Here is a 16,951-nt window from a genome sequence, read left to right as displayed (position 1 = left end):
CTGTTAGTCTGCTTGTAATATTTTGGGGTTTACAAACTGAATTTTTATATAATCTTACCCTCTTTCCCCACTCACGACTTTAACCTGTAAACTGGTTCTTCCATTAATCTGGCATTTCATCTCGAGGCTCTGCTCCCTCAAATATCCTGTTCCAAATTAATTCTGCAATGTGTTGCTTGGATGTATGTTGGCAATATCTCTTGATCCGCTCTGTACCCATTTGCCACGATTTTTTCTGTTACTCTGTTGCATTCATTGTTTAAAAATTATTTAAAACATAACAAGTTATTAAAAATCTGTCCAACTCATCTGTGAATATATTCAATGACTCCACACCCCACTAGTCCCTGTGGAAGAGAAATCCAGAGACTAATAACCCTCCAAGGGAAGAGATGACTGGATTGCACTTTATCGCAGAACCATAAATAATATATCTGATGTGTACCATATAAGACATGCCTGTCTGGTATTAATTTACTGTCCCCTTAAATGTCAGCAATGACCTGGAGAAACTAGCCCTTTATTGTGAATATTAGGAAAGAGACCATCCTTTTAGCCAGACAAATAAACGTGTGAAGCTGAGGGAGCAAAGGATGTCAATGTCTTTGAGAGAGAAAGAGAGAGAGAGACCTGGGCCAAGCTTTGCCGAGTCTGCACCCTCCCCGGATTCACTTCCTTTCCCTTCAGTTGCTACAAGTGACCAATTGAAGGTGAGAATGAGAAAAGAAATGGAAAGGGGGAGAAAAGAAAGTGTTTTACTCACAGATGTTGGCGACAAAAACAAGTTTTCAGTCTGTGTGAGGCCCCAGTTTTGCTCATTGTCCAGCTTCCGCATTCAGTAAACGGGAAGCTAATTGGATGGTGGAAGAGAGTCCTTCCGGTTCACCAACTCTTCCCATTGGTCAACAACTTTCCTCCGCCTCACTCATTGTTCCCCCTCCTCGAGACAAGGTTTCCAGGCAACCGGCTGCGGCCAGAACAAGAAGTCTCTCAGTGATTCCCCTCTCCCCACCCCGGGACTGAGCATGTCTGAGGGAGAGCAGAGATTGCGCATGTGCGAGGGAAAGCTCACCCTTGACCTTCCTGCTGAGGCGTTGACCAATGGGAAAGGTTGGATGACCGGAAGGACTCTGGTCCTCCAAGGCAATCCGCGCGGGCTTTGTGTGAATGGAGCTTGGACGTCACAGACTGAACCTTCCTCCTGTCTCCAACATCTGTGAGTAACTCTTTTATTGTCGTCACAATTATTACAGAAACCAATTTACAAGGCTCCAGGCCTCATTACACTTCAAATTGACGATTAAACACACGTCAAATTGATGATTAAACAGTCACTTAACACAAAACAGCTGCAAGACACAAGGCCCAATTACATTTCACAGTAACGTTGTAACAGTCACTTATCACAACCAGCCACAAGGCACAGGCCCTACACATAGTTCAAGTAACAATCGAACAGTCACATAACACGAACAGTCGTGAGGCACAAGGCCTCGAAACCCGACGACCATTCCAAAGAAAAAAGGAACAAAAAAACCACAAGACACGAGTACATTTCGAGGTAACGGCCTCTAAACACATAAGACAAGCAGTCGCGAGGCACAAGGCCCCGATACAATACGGCCGCTTCGGAAACAAGTATGACCCACAGGGCCTCGATACATTTTAACAGTGTCATATTAAACCCAATCATCAGGCACCAGGCCTCAATTCACCCCAGAAAAGATTTAACAGGATAGAATCAATCACCGAACACTAATCCCCGCTCACCCACCCCCGTTCACCCCGCCCTGCAGCCGACACCCCGGGGGAAAGGCCCCTCCTCGCTAAGAGCACAGACCACCGGAGAGCCAGACCCGGGCGCGGCGGAGGAGAGAGGGTTCCTCTCTCCTGGACCCCGCCCAAAGGCTCGGGACCATTAGGAGGGAGAGCAGTTTCGCACCAACTAGCGTTTCACCACAATTACTAATTACCATTTCAAGGAAACCCGAAATGAGTTGAATGTCATAGGCTGCTAAAGAAAACGAAGGCAAAGAAAACATGAAAACAAAATCCCTTAGTACTCATAGAAAAGTCCATAAAAAAAAAAAGAGTCCATTAATTTTGCACGTTCCACATCATGACCCCAGCGCTCCAGCCGAAATTTCACAAGGAACAACATGTCCTCAAAGTCCTCCAATGGCAGCGGCCAGAGTCGCTCCAATGTTGGCAACAGTCGACAACAGGGAAGAAAGTCCCAGAGTCAGTCCCAACCGCCCACAGGGCGTCCAGGGGGGGCCGAACCCCCGGAGACCCCAGGAACGGCAGCAACCCACCCCGGGCTGCAGGCCGCGGGCCGCCCATCGGGTATCCACTCCCGGTTCCGACCCGCCGCTTCCAGCAGCCTATCCAGCTGCCATCCTTCCTCCATTCCTTCGTCCTCCATTGGGTGAACTCAAACCCGCCGACAGCAAACCTCGCAGTCCGAAGCAGCGTCTCCGCAGCTCAAACGCTGACTTGAAACACGACTGGTCGCAGTACTCCGAAACCGGTCTTCTCCCCTTCGCTCGGGGACCAGGAGCAATGGGCGCCGAGTTGCTGTTTCACCCCATCCAGGAAGCTCCCAGAGGCGGCCTGCCTTTCGAATCGGCCCGGGGGCGGACACCAAGCTCGCACACAACCGCCCAAGCCTCCTCCACTTTTCACCCCAGGAGTTTGGACAGTGTCGGCGTAGCTCCCACAATCCCCCACGCTGGGGAACCCGCTCTATCCGCCGCACGGGCGGGTGATCAGGTACTGCGCATGTCCAAGGGTGAGGGGAAGCTGCGCATGTGTGGAGGAAAGCCCAGCCCTGACCTTCCTGTGAGGTGTTGGCTAATGGATAGAGTTAGGACCGGAAGGACGCTGGTCCTCCAATCAGCGCGGGCTTTATGTGAAAGGAGATTGGGCTTCACACAGACTGAAACGTCCTCCTGTGTCTCCAACATCTGTGAGTACCTCTTTTAATGTCGTCACAATTTTCAACACAGACTCATTTACAGGGCACAAGGCCCAATTACACTTCACATTAACGATTCAACAGTCACTGAACACGAAACAGCTGCAAGGCACAAGGCCCAATTACACTTCACATTAACGATTAAACGATCACTGACCACAAAACAGCTGCGAGGCGCCAGGCCCAATTACATTTCACGACAACGTTGTAACAATCATTGAACACAAACAGCTGCAAAGCGCAGGGCTGAGATACATTTCCAAATACCAATTAACCAGTCATTTATCACAACCAGCCGCAAGGCACAGGCCCTACGTGTAGTTCAGGTAACAATCAAACAGGTTCATAACTCGAACAGTCGTAAGGCACAAGGCCATGAAACCAAACGACTGTTTTAAAAGTAAAAAGAAACAAGGAGACACAAAGCACAATTACATCGAGGCATCAACCTCCAAACACATACACAAGCAGTCGCGAGGCACAAGGCCCCGAAACCATACGACCACTCCAAAATAAAGTAAAGAAAAGAGAAATAAAACCCAAAAGTACAACACACGACACAGGCACGTTTCAAGGTAACGACTCTAAACACAAAAGACAAGCAGTCGCGAGGCACATGGCCCCGATACAATACGGCCGCTCCAGTTACAAATATGACCCACAGGGCCTCAATTCTTTTTAACAGTATCATATCAAAACCCAATCACCAGGCACCAGGCCTTAATTTACCCCAGAAATGGTTTAACGGGGTAGAATCCATCACCGAACACTAATCCCTGCTCACCCACCCCCGTTCGCCCCGCCCTGCCGCCGACACCCCGGGGGAAAGGCCCCCCCTTGGCTGAGAGCACAGACCCCCCGGAGAGCCAGACCCGGGCGCGGCGGAGGAGAGAGGGTTCCCCTCTCCTGGACCCGCCCGAGGGCACAGGACCATTCGGAGGGAGAGCAGTTCTGCACTAACCAGCGTTCCACCACAATTACTAAATACCATTCCGGAGGACCGAAATGTGTTAAATGTCATAGGCTACTAAATAAAACAAAAGCAAGGAAAACAAGAAAGCAAATCCCTCATTATACATAGAAAAAGTCTGCAGAAAAAGTCCATTAATTTTGCAAGTTCCATAACACAGCACCGGCGCTCTTGCCGAAATTTCACGAGGAACAACATGTCCTCAAAGTCCTCCAATGGCAGCAGCCAGAGTCACTCCAATGTTGGCAACAGTCGACAACGGGGAGGAAAGTCCCAGAGTCAGTCCCAACCGCCCACAGGGCGTCCAGGGGGGCCGAACCCCCGGAGACCCCTGGAACGGCAGTAACCCACCCCGGGCTGCAGGCCGCGGGCCGCCCATCGGGTATCCACTCCCGGTTCCGACCCGCCGCTTCCAGCAGCCTATCCAGCTGCCATCCTTCCTCCATTCCTTCGTCCTCCATTGGGCGAACTCAAAACCGCCGACAGTAAACCTCGCAGTCCGAAGCAGCGTCTCCGCAGCTCAACCGCTGACTTGAAACACGACTGGTCGCAGTACTCCGAAACCGGTCTTCTCCCCTTCCCTCAGGGACCAGGAGCAATGGGCGCCGAGTTGCTGTTTCACCCCATCCAGGAAGCTCCCAGAGGCGGCCTGCCTTTCGAATCGGCCTGGGGGCGGACACCAAGCTCGCACACAACCGCCCAAGCCTCCTCCACTTTTCACCCCAGGAGTTTGGACAGTGTCGGCCGTAGCTCCCACAATCCCCCGCGCTGGGGAACCCGCTCTATCCGCCGCACGGGCGGGTGATCAGGTACTGCGCATGTCCAAGGGTGAGGGGAAGCTGCGCATGTGTGGAGGAAAGCCCAGCCCCTGACCTTCCTGTGAGGTGTTGGCTAATGGGTAGAGTTAGGACCGGAAGGACGCTGGTCCTCCAATCAGCGCGGGCTTTATGTGAAAGGAGATTGGGCTTCACACAGACTGAAATGTCCTCCTGTCTCCAACATCTGTGAGTAAAACACTTTCTTTTCTCCCCCTGTCCATTTCTTGTCTCATTCTCACCTTCAATTGGTCACTTGCAGCAACTGAAGGGAAAGGAAGTCAATCCAGGGAGGGTGCAGACTCTGAAAAGCTTGGCCCAGGTCTCTCTCTCTGAAAGACATTGACATCCTTTGCTCCCTCAGCTTGACACATTTATTTGTCTGGCTAAAATGATGGTCTCTTTCCTAATGTTCACATTTAAAGGGCTGGTTTCCCCAGGAGATGGCTGACATTAAAGGGAACAGTAAACAGGACAAACCAAACCAATTACTTTCCTGTCGGAATACTCTCCACCATCAGCAAAGTGATGGAAGGGGTCATTAACAGCGCTATCAAGTGGTACTTACTCAGCAAAACCTGCTCACGGACGCTCAGTTTGGGTTCCACCAGGGTCACTCAGCTCCTGTCCTCATTCCAGCCTTGGTTCAATCATGGACAAAAGAGCTGAATGCCAGAGGTGAGAGTGACTGCCCTTGGTATCAGGGCAGCATTTGACCGACTATGGCATCAAGGAGCCCCAGCTAAACTGGAGTCAGTGGGAATCGGGGGAAACTCTCCGCTGGTTGGAGTCATACCTGGCACAAAAAAAGATGGTTGTAGTGGTTGGAGGTCAATCATCTCAGCTGCAGGAGTTCCTCAGGGCACACTCCTAGGCCCAACCATCTTTAGCTGCTTCATCAATGACCTACCTTTCATCATAAGGCCAGAAGTGGGGATGTTTGTGGATGACTGCACAATCTTTAGCACCATTCATGACTCCAGATAATGAAGCAGTCCATGTCCAAATGCAGCATGTCCTGCACAGTATCCAGATGTTGGCTGATAAGTGGCAAATCACATTTGTGCTACACAAGTGCCAGGCAACGACCATCTCCTACCAAGGAGGATCTAACCACTGCCCCTTGACATTAGCATTGGTGAATCCTCCACAACCAACATCCTGAGGGTTATCATTGATCAGAAACTGAACTGGACTAGCCATATTAATATGGTGGCCACCAGGGCAGGCCAAAGGCTACAGCGGCTAACGCACCTCCTGACCCCCAAAGCCTCTCCACCATCTACAAGGCACAAGTCAGGCATGTAACAGAATAATCACTACTTGCCTGGTTGAGTGCAGCTCCAACATGCTGCTCTATACCATCCAGAACAAAGCAGCCCGCTTGACTGCTCCACATTCCATGAATATTCAAACACTCCACCACCGACGAACAGTGGCAGCCGTGTATACCATCTACAAGATACACTGCAGTAACTCACCAAGGTTCCTCCGACAGCACCTTCCAAACCCACAACCACTACTATCTAGAAGGCCAAGAGCAGCAGATAGTTGAGAACCCCACTACCTGGAGGTTCTCCTCCAAGTCACTCACCAGACAGACTTGGAAATATATCGCCCTTCCTTCATTGTTGCTGGGGCGACATCCTGTAACTCCTTCCCTGACAGCACAGGGTGTGTACCTACAACTCAAGGACTGCAGCGGTTCAAGAAGGCAACTCATCACCACCTTCTGAAGGGCAACTAGGGATGGGCAATAAATGCTGGCTGAACCAGCGACTCCCACATCCCGTAAATGAATTTAAAAAAATGTTATATTGCACAGAGATATATCTAGTGTTATATAGAATGTATTAGATATATTATTGATGGTTCTGTAATGAAATACATGTATTATTAGTTCTACCTACATTATATATTTCCAGTGATACAGTCATTGCAGCACTTATGGAATCCATTTGGGAACTCAAGGCAATGCCGACTCTCTGTACAGCAATCCAGTCAGTGCCATTCCCCCTCGATATCCCTGTTCCCCTGAAAGCTTATTTTCTTCATATATTATTTTGAATTATTGATCATCTCGACTTCCACAACGCTTGTGGGCAGTGAGTTCCCTGTCATGACCACTCCATGACGAAATAAAGTTCTTCCTCAGAATTTCCCTATCTCTAATCAGTAAATGTATTTATATGGAGATTCTCTACTCTTGTACAGGTTTTAGTGAGTTTAGATTTGTTGATCAGCACCTTCAGGAAAATTGGGAGGGAAAGTAAGTGAATATAGGTCTCTCTGTCCAGGGTAGGAAGCAGTGAGCTTGGATTTGTCAATCAGCCTGAATCGGCACCTTCAGGAGAATTGGGAGGGGGAATATTAGCTACAGCAGAGTGAGAATGGAGGGAGAGTGTGTGGGATTGAGATTTAGAGCATTTCAGGGAAAGAGAGAGGAAAGAATGTTCGATAGAAACTAGAATTGTCTGTTCTGAGTTTCTATCCTGTACTAACAATGATTACTGTTGTAAAATCTGTTTGCAGGAAGTTCGAACAAGAGGAGTTTGAGGCCGAGCTCTCAAACTAAATATCACGTCAAGAACTGACTGAGTCACTCAATTCTTGGGATCATTGGCCTTTGAATCTAGTAGGAGAAATGTTTGTCTATTCTGTCTGCTTCAAGAGATTTTAAACATCAGTGTGTCTGGAAAAGCACTGAGACACACACACACACCCGTGTGAGACTGTTACATAGCACTGACTGTGGAAAGAACTTTAACCAGTGACACAGCCTGAACAAATACTACACCATTCACAGAAGGGAGAGACTGTACATGTGTTCTGTGTGTGGCCGAGTCTTCAACTGATCATCCAACGTGGTGAGACGCAAGATCACCCGGACCATGGAGAAACCATGGAAATGTGAGGATTGTGGGAAGGGATTCACAGCCCCACACGAGCTGGCAAGGCATCAAAGCAGTCACACTGGAGAGAGGCCATTCACCTGCTCTCAGTGTGAAAAGGGATTCACTGACATTAGCAGCCTGCGGAAACACGAACGAGTTCACACTGGGGAGAGGCCTTTCACCTGCTCTCAGTGTGAAAAGGGATTCACTGAAATGGGCAGCCTGCGGACACACGAACGAGTTCACACTGGAGAGAGACCTTTCACCTGCTTTCAGTGTGAAAAGGGATTCACTGACATTAGCAGCCTGCGGAGACACGAACGAGTTCACACTGGGGAGAGGCCTTTCACCTGCTCTCAGTGTGAAAAGGGATTCACTGACATTGGCAACCTGCGGAGACACGAACGAGTTCACACTGGGGAGAGGCCTTTCACCTGCTCTCAGTGTGAAAAGGGATTCACTGACATTGGCAGCCTGCGGACACACGAACGAGTTCACACTGGAGAGAGGCCTTTCACCTGCTCTCAGTGTGAAAAGGGATTCACTGACATTGGCAGCCTGCGGAGACACAAACGTGTTCACACTGGGGAGAGGCCTTTCACCTGCCCTCAGTGTGAAAAGAGATTCAATGACATTGGCAACCTGCGGAAACACGAACGAGTTCACACTGGAGAGAGGCCTTTCACCTGCTCTCAGTGTGAAAAGAGATTCAATGTCATTGGCAGCCTGCGGCAACACGAACGAGTTCACACTGGGGAGAGGCCATTCACCTGCTCTCAGTGTGAAAAGGGATTCACTAACATTGGCCACCTGCGGAGACACGAACGAGTTCACACTGGGGAGAGGCCTTTCACCTGCCCTCAGTGTGAAAAGGGATTCACTGACATTGGCAGCCTGCGGAGACACGAACGAGTTCACACTGGGGAGAGGCCTTTCACCTGCTCTCAGTGTGAAAAGAGATTCAATTATATTGGCAACCTGCGGAAACACGAACGAGTTCACACTGGAGAGAGGCCTTTCACCTGCTCTCAGTGTGAAAAGAGATTCAATGTCATTGGCAGCCTGCGGCAACACGAACGAGTTCACACTGGGGAGAGGCCATTCACCTGCTCTCAGTGTGAAAAGGGATTCACTAACATTGGCCACCTGCGGAGGCACGAACGAGTTCACACCGGGAAGATGCCATTCACCTGCTCTGACTGTGGGAAGGGATTCTTTCAGTTGTCCGACCTGCAGAGTCACCAGAGAGTTCACACCGGGGAGAAGCCGTTCATCTGCACTGTGTGTGATAAGGGATTTGCTCATTCATCCCACCTGCTGAAACACAATGTCAATCACACCAAGAGCAGGCCCTTTAAATGCTCTGACTGCAAGAGGGGTTTCAAAAGCTCTCAGCTACTGTTGTCCCACCAGCGCTTTCACTCTGAGGAGAGACCGTTCAGCTGCTCTCATTGCACAAAGAGCTTTAGTACCTCATCCAACTTGCGGAGACACCAGCGAGGTCACACTGGGGAGAGCCCGTTCACCTCGCCGACTGGGAAAAGATTCACTCGGTCATCACTTGCTGAGCCACAACGTCACTCACACCAATGAGAGACCCTTTTAAATGCTCCGACTGTGGGAGTGGGTTTCAAAGCTCTTGGGTACTGATGGAACACCAGTGCATTCACACTGAGGAGAGACCGCTCAGCTCCTCTCACTGCGACAAAGAGGTTTCAAACATCATCCACATTGCGGAGACATCAGCGAGTTCACACTGGAAAGAAGCCATTCACCTGCTCTCACTGTGGGGAGGGATTCACTCAGTCGTCCAACACGCTGAGACACCAAAGGGTTCACAAGTGATGATGGGTTAGATTCTGCTGTTATTCCTGCTGTTAATCACATCCAGGACTGAACCTGGAGTGGGTGGAGGGATTTGTCTCCTCGTCAACACCTGGTGCTCGGATGTGGCGACCCTGGGGAACTACTGATCCCTGGACCTGGAATACCTGACTGTGAAGTGCCATCCATACGGCCTTCCATGGAGTTCACTTCTGCCATCATCACGGCGGTCTACATCCCACCCCAGGCGGAAGTGAAGAAGGCGCTTGATGAATTGTAACCGCTATAAATAACAATGAAACAGAATACCTGGCGGCCTTGTTCATCGTGGCCGGGGACTTTAACCAGGCCAACCTCAAGTGTGTACTGCCAAAATTCCACCAACACATCTCCTGTCCCGACAGGGGCCCCAACATCCTTGACCATTGCCACACAAACATCAAGGGCGCCTGATGATCCATCCCCTGACCGCACTTCGGAAAATCGGACCACAAGATGGCGCTCCTTCTCTCGGCGTACAAGCAGAAACTTGAACGGGAAAATCCGGTTAAGAAGGTTGTGCAAATGCTGGTCTGAGGCAAAAGAGCTCCTACGTGACTGGTCCATATTCAAGAACTCGGCAGTTAGCCGAAACGAGTATGCCAGCACCATCACAGGCTTCATCAGCAAGTGTGTAGAAGATTGTGTGTCAAAGAAGGTAGTACATACGTTACCCAACCAGAAACCATGGCTTAATCGGGAGATTCACTCCCGACTGGTCTGAGGCGTTCAAGTCAGGCAACCCTGACCTGTACAAAAAAATCTAGGTACAACCTCTGCAAAGCCAACAGGGATACCAAGAGACAACAGAAGAGTTGTCCAGACTAAGCGAGAATCATGGACTCTCATCGATTGTGGCAAGGCGTAAACAACATAATGCGCTAAAAAGCAAAGCCGAGTAGAATCTTTAGCAACAGTGCACCCCTTCCCAACAAACGCAATGCATTCTATGCTTATTTCGAGCAGGAAACCAACAAACCTTTGTCATCTGCCCCAGCAGCCTTGGACACGCCCATGCCCACCGTCACAGCCTCCAAAGTCAGATTGGCCTTCTTGAAAGTGAAGCCTCGGAAAGCGACAGGTCCTGACGGGAGTCCCTGCCATGCACCCAGATCATGTGCGGACATCCTCAACCTTTCCCTCCTCCGTTCTGAGGTTCCCACCTGCTTCAAGAAGACCACCATCATACCGGTGCCAAAGAAGAACCAGGCAACGTGCCTCAATGACATCGATCATTATGAAATGCTTAGACCACAGCTGGAGTAATGTGTGCAGTTTTACTTAGGAAAGGTATTGCCACAGAGGAACAGCAACAAAGTTTGACCAGACTTGTCCCGGGTATGGCAGGACTGTCCTATGAAAGCAGATTGGGGAAACTAGGCCTCTTTTCTCTAGAGTTCCAAGGAATGAGAGGGGATTTCATTGAAACTTACAAAATCCATAAAGGAATAGACAGGGTGGGTGCAGGTGAGATGTTCCCCCTGGTTAGAGAGTCTAGAACCAGGGGACACAATTTCAAACTAAGGGGGAAGCCACTTAGGACCGGTCTCGGAGGAGACATTTCTTTACTCCTCGGGTTGTGAATCTTTGGAATTCTCTACCCCAGAGGGCTGTGGGAGCTCAGTCACTGAGCGTGTTTAAAGCAGAGGCTGACAGATTTCTTTTTCTTTGTTTAATAAATTATTTTTTTCGAATTAAGGGGCAGTGGAGCGAGGCCAATTCACCAATGCTGCACAACAAGTTCGGTTGTGGATCTGAGACCCACAAGTCACTAGGAGAATGTGCAAACTCCACATGGACAGTGACCCGGGGCCAGGATAGAACTCAGGTTCTTGGTGCCGTGAGGCAACAGTGCTAACCACTGGGCAACCGTGCCACGCAACTGACAGATTTCTAAATATCAATAACCCAAATGGATATGGAGATAGTGTGGGGAAAAAGACATTGAATCATAGGATCATAGTATTTACAGGGCAGAAGGAGGCCATTTGGCCCATTGAGTCTGCACCGGCCCTTGGAAAGAGCACCCGACCAAAGTCCACACCCCCACCCTATCGCCGTAACCCAGTAACCCCACCCAACCTTTTTGGACATTAAGGGCATTTTAGCATGGCCAATTCACCTAACCTGCACATCTTTAGACTGTGGGAGGAAACCCACTCAGACACCTGGAGAAAGTGCAAACTCCGCCCAGATAGTAACCCAAGCCGGGAATCGGACCTGGGACCCGGGAGCTGTGAAGCAACTGTGCTAACCAGTGTGCTACCATGAAATGGATGATCAGCCATGATCGCATTGAATGACGGCGCAGGATCGATGGGCTGAATGGCCAACTCCTGCTCTGATGCTCCAATGGTATAAAGATCGGTAGGAAAGTAAACTGTGAAGAGGACATAAGGAGACTACAAAGGATAGAGGTAGGTTATGTGAGTGGGAAAAGATCTGCCAAATGGAGAATAATGTGAGAAAATGAGAAATTGTCCATGTTGCCAGAAGAATAAAACAGTTTCTGATCTGAATAGTGAGAGATTGTAGAGCTCTGAGACTCCGAGGGATCTGGGTGTCCAAGAGCATGAATCACAAAAAGGGAATTGAATACAAAAGTAGGGAGGTTGTGCTTCAGTTATACAGGACATTGATGAGTCCACATCTGGAGCACTGTGTATAGTCTTGCTATCATTTAAGGAAGGATGTAAATGTGTTGGAAGCAGTTCAGAGAAGGTTTACTGGACTCGTACCTGGAATTGGAGGCTGGTCTTATGAGGAATGATTGGACGGGCTGGGCTTGTGTCCGATGGAGTTTAGGTGACTTGATTGAACCGTATCAGATCCTGAGGGGCCTTGACAGGGTGGATGTGGAAAGGATGTTTCTTCTTCTGGGAGAATCTAGAAATTGGAGTCACTTTAAAAGTAACAACTTGCCTATTTAAGGCAGAGGAGAACTTTTTTCTCTCAGAGTTGGGAGTCTTTGGAACTCTCTTCCTCAAAGGGCAGTGGAAGCAGAGTCTTTGAATATTTTGAAGACTGAGTTGAATAGATTCTTGATAAGCAAGGGGGCGAATGGTTATCGGGGGGAATGTGGAATTGAGGTTACAATCAGATCAACTTATTAAATGGTGGAGCAGGCTCGAGGGGCCGAGTGGCCTACTCCAGCTCCTAATTCGTATGTTATCACATCCTTTATAATAGATTGTAGCATTTTCCCTCCTACTGATGTCAAGCTAATGGGTCTGTGGTTCCCCGTTTTCTCTCTCACTCCTTAAATAGTGTGGTTACATTTACTACCTTCCAATCTGCAGGAACCATTCCAGAATCTATAGAATTTTGAAAGATGATCACCAATGTATCCACTATCTCTCCAGCCGCCTCTTTCAACACTCTGGGATGGAGAGCATCAGCTTTTGGGGATTTATTAACTTTCAACCACATTAATTTCTCCAGTATTACTTTCTCACTAATACTAATCTCTTTCAGTTCCTCGTGCTCACTGGTCCCTTGGTTCTCTCGTGTTTTAGGACAATTTCTGTATCTTCCTCCGTGAAGACAGACTCACATTGTTTAGTTTCGCTGTAATTTCCTTATTCCCCATCATAAACTCTTCTGTCTCTGCCTGGAATGGACCCACATTGGTCTTTGCGAATCTTTTCCTTTTCACATTTTATAGGAACTTTTTCAATCGTTTTTTTATGTTTCTAGCCAGTTTGCTCTCGTATTCTATTTTCTCTTTGAGTTTCTTGATCCTCCTTTGTAAATACTAAAACAAGTTTCCAATCCTCAGGGTTACACTTATTTTGGCAACTATATGAGTGATAAGGGGCGTCATTCTCCGACCCCCCGCCGGGTCGGAGAATGGCCGTTGGCCGCCGTGAATCCCGCCCCCGCCGAAGTCTCCGAAGGGAGAAAAGTCGGCGGGGCGTTAATGGCGCCGCTGCCGCGGAGAATGTCACGGGTCTGCGCAAGGCAGCCGATTTTCGGCCTGCCGATATTCTCCCTTCCGGATGGGCCGAAGTCCCGTCGACGTGATGACCGTTCACGTCGACGTGAATCAAACCTCCTTTTCATCGGCGTGACCCGGTGCTCCAGGCTCACGCCGACCAGCGAGGAGGTGAGTGACGGCCTGGGGGGTTGGCTCTGGGCAGGAAATGGCGTGGCCGCAGACTGATTGCCTGAGGAGAGGTGTGTCTCGGCTTGTGTGTGTGTGCGGCGGGGGGGGGGGGGTGGTTAGAGTAGGCTGGGCTCCGGGGGAGTGCCGGGAGGGGTTCCGTGCCGGGGTGGAGGTTGGGGGTTGTGGAGGGGGTCTGTGCCGGGGTGGAGGTTGGGGGGGGGTCCGTGCTGGGGTGGAGGTTGGGGGTTGGGGAGGGGGTCCGTGCCGGGGTGGAGGTTGGGGGGGGTCCGTGCTGGGGTGGAGGTTGGGGGGGGGTCCGTGCCGGGGTGGAGGTTGGGGGTTGGGGAGGGGGTCCGTGCCGGGGTGGAGGTTGGGGGGGGGTCCGTGCTGGGGTGGAGGTTGGGGGGGGGTCCGTGCCGGGGTGGAGGTTGGGGGTTGGGGAGGGGGTCCGTGCCGGGGTGGAGGTTGGGGGGGGGTCCGTGCTGGGGTGGAGGTTGGGGGGGGGTCCGTGCCGGGGTGGAGGTTGGGGGTTGGGGAGGGGGTCCGTGCCGGGGTGGAGGTTGGGGGGGGGGTCCGTGCTGGGGTGGGTGTTGGGGAGGGGATCCGTGCCGGGGTGGAGGTTGGGGGTTGGGGAGGGGGTCCGTGCCAGGTTGGGGGGGAGTCCGTGCTGGGGTGGAGGTTGGGGGGGGGGTCCGTGCCGGGTTGGGGGTTGGGGAGGGGGTCTGCGCCGGGGTGGAGGTTGGGGGGGGGTCCGTGCTGGGGTGGGTGTTGGGGAGGGGATCCGTGCCGGGGTGGAGGTTGGGGGTTGGGGAGGGGGTCTGTGCCGGGGTGGAGGTTGGGGGGGAGTCCGTGCTGGGGTGGAGGTTGGGGGGGGGTCCGTGCCGGGGTGGAGGTTGGGGGTTGGGGAGGGGGTCTGCGCCGGGGTGGAGGTTGGGGGGGGTCCGTGCTGGGGTGGGTGTTGGGGAGGGGGTCCGTGCCGGGGTGGAGGTTGGGGGGGGGGGGGGTCCGTGCCGGGGTGGGTGATGGGAGGGCAAATGAGTTGGTCCACCTGGCCAGGTGCCAGCCTCCAACAGTTGGACCCATGCGGTCCATGCCACCTGGCTGGGGGGAGGAGGGGATATGGGCAATGATGACATGTCGTCGTTCCCCTCCCCCCCACCAGGCCGTCATGTTTTCAGACCATCCAGCGATGTTGGCCGCCGTGGTGGCAGCCGCTCATGTCTATGTTGCCCTGGATGAGGAGGAGGAGGAGCGTGCCAGAGAGGCGGCGCAGGCTGCCGCAGAGGGGCAGGCGGCAGCCGCCCAGGCTGGAGGGACACCTGACCGACAGGACGAGGAGGGGGAGGAGGACGTCGCGGCCCCACGGCAACGGAGGCACCCGAGGGCGCCCCGTGTGTACCGGCCCCGGCAGTCATACCAGGACCTCACGGACCGGGAATGCAGGAGGAGACTCCGGATGAGCCGGGAAACCGTGGCACACATCTGCCACCTGCTGGCACACCTGTCACCGCGTGGCACTGGCAGGGGACACCCTCTCCCCGTGTCCGTCAAGGTTACGGTGGCCCTGAACATTTATGCAACGGGGTCATTCCAGGCACCGAGTGGGGACCTGTCCGGCATATCGCAGACATCGGTGCATCCGGGCAGTGACAGATGCCCTTTATGCCATGGCGCACCGCTACATCCGCTTCCCCGTGGACCGGGCCAGCCAAGATGCCCGGGCCGTGGGCTTCTCTGCCGTTGCCGGGTTCCCCATGGTCCAGGGCGCGATCGATGGGATGCACGTCGCCGTGCGGCCACCTGCAGATAACAGGGCCGTGTTCACTAATAGGAAGGGGACCTATTCGATGAACGTACAGGTGGTCTGCGACCACCGCATGATGATCCTGCACGTCTGCGCCCGTCACCCAGGCAGTGTACACGACTCATTCGTGTTGTCGCGGTCATCCATCCCCGGCATGTACGAGGGACGCCATCCCCGGCTGAGGGGCTGGTTGCTGGGCGACAGGGGCTACCCATTGCGATCGTGGCTGATGACGCCTATACGGAGGCCACGCAATGAGGCGGAGAACCGCTACAATGATGCCCATGTAGCGACAAGGGGAGTGATCGAGAGGTGCTTTGGCGTGCTGAAGATGCGTTTCAGGTGCCTGGACCTCTCTGGGGGCGCCCTCCAGTATCGGTCAGATAGGGTCGGCCGCATCATTGTGGTGTGCTGCGTCCTGCGCAACATAGCCCAGCAGAGGGGCGATGTGCCGCAGGCAGAGGAGGGCGGAGTGGAGGAGCAGCAGGAAGAGGCCCAGTCCTCCCCAGATGAGGGGGATGGGGGCAATGGTCAGGGCAGACGGGGTAGACACAGACGGGTGGCTGTCCACCGTTACCGGCTGGCCCAGCGGGCACGGGACAGACTGATAGACGCCCGCTTCACTGACTAGATGGGCGTGGGAATCGGGTAGTATGGCCACAGACCGCACACCATGACAACAGCCGACCACCCACACCCCCCAGCCATCCACCCACCCAGCACCCTCACCCCCCTCCCCAACCCCACACACCCCACCCGCATGCACACCACCCCCCCACTCCCAATTGCCGATCCACCGGCGGCACAACGGGCCGGGCTCACCCAGTTGCGGGTGGACGCGTGTCTATCGCAGGCCATGGAGAATGATGACAACCCGCCTCCGATGAGCTCCTGGCTCTACATCGTTGGACTATGTCTGACCCATGGCCACAGTACCACCATCCACCCGGACCATCCCTGCATGCGGCTGTGACACTGCAGCGCACGGTCCCGTCCTCTGCCCGGGGGATGTTGATGGCGGCCCAGGGGGAAGGGGGCAGACTCACCTGGGGCTGAGGTAAGACCACCCCTCACACACACACTTGCGCTCAACGTACATGACACCCCCGCACACTTTGGACAGAGCACAAAGGCAGCTTCGGTAGGTGTAACATTGACTTTAATAACCAAAGGAGTTCATGCACGTGCCCTAGCGCCTAAAACTCATCTGTGCCCTGCACCCGTGCCAACTTACTCAGTGTCTAATTGTTTGGCCTTACGGGCCCTTTGACTACGTCTACGTGGTTCCCCAGACGGTACAGCAGAACTGGAGGTGGACTCCTGTGATTCCTGCCCTCTGACACTGGATCCCTTTGGCGGCCGTTTCCTGGGGCGTCCTGGCCTAGATGGGCCAGGCTGCGGCCCGGGCGACTGGGATGGCGAGCTGCCAGCCTGTCCTGCCCGTTGCCCACCCGATGCACCTGGGACGGAAGGGGGGGAGTCCGAGGTGTCGCGGTGTACCGGGACCTCCCCTACAGAGGGAG

The 16,951-nt window shown here is 52.8% G+C and overlaps 1 protein-coding gene across 1 annotated transcript; it reads left to right on the top strand.

Annotated features, from left to right (window-relative positions):
* The first annotated feature begins 872 nt into the window (after positions 1 to 872).
* Positions 873 to 9,083, top strand: LOC140417967 (uncharacterized). The gene is made up of 3 exons (XM_072501398.1): positions 873 to 1,216; positions 7,295 to 8,521; positions 9,070 to 9,083. Exons 2-3 carry the CDS (start codon positions 7,654 to 7,656, stop codon positions 9,081 to 9,083), a joined length of 882 nt encoding a protein of 293 aa, XP_072357499.1. The 5' UTR covers positions 873 to 1,216; positions 7,295 to 7,653.
* Positions 9,084 to 16,951: the final 7,868 nt, after the last annotated feature.

Source organism: Scyliorhinus torazame, chromosome 5 (genome assembly GCF_047496885.1).
Source record: "Scyliorhinus torazame isolate Kashiwa2021f chromosome 5, sScyTor2.1, whole genome shotgun sequence".
Classification (NCBI taxonomy): Eukaryota; Metazoa; Chordata; class Chondrichthyes; order Carcharhiniformes; family Scyliorhinidae; genus Scyliorhinus; species Scyliorhinus torazame.
The sequence above is the reverse complement of the archived record's forward strand: the minus strand, read 5'-3'. Positions and strand labels throughout refer to the sequence as shown.

What these genes read in the sequence shown, in the direction of transcription:
- LOC140417967 (XM_072501398.1), top strand. Translation starts at nt 7,654, where the DNA reads ATGGAGAAACCATGGAAATGTGAGGATTGTGGGAAGGGATTCACAGCC.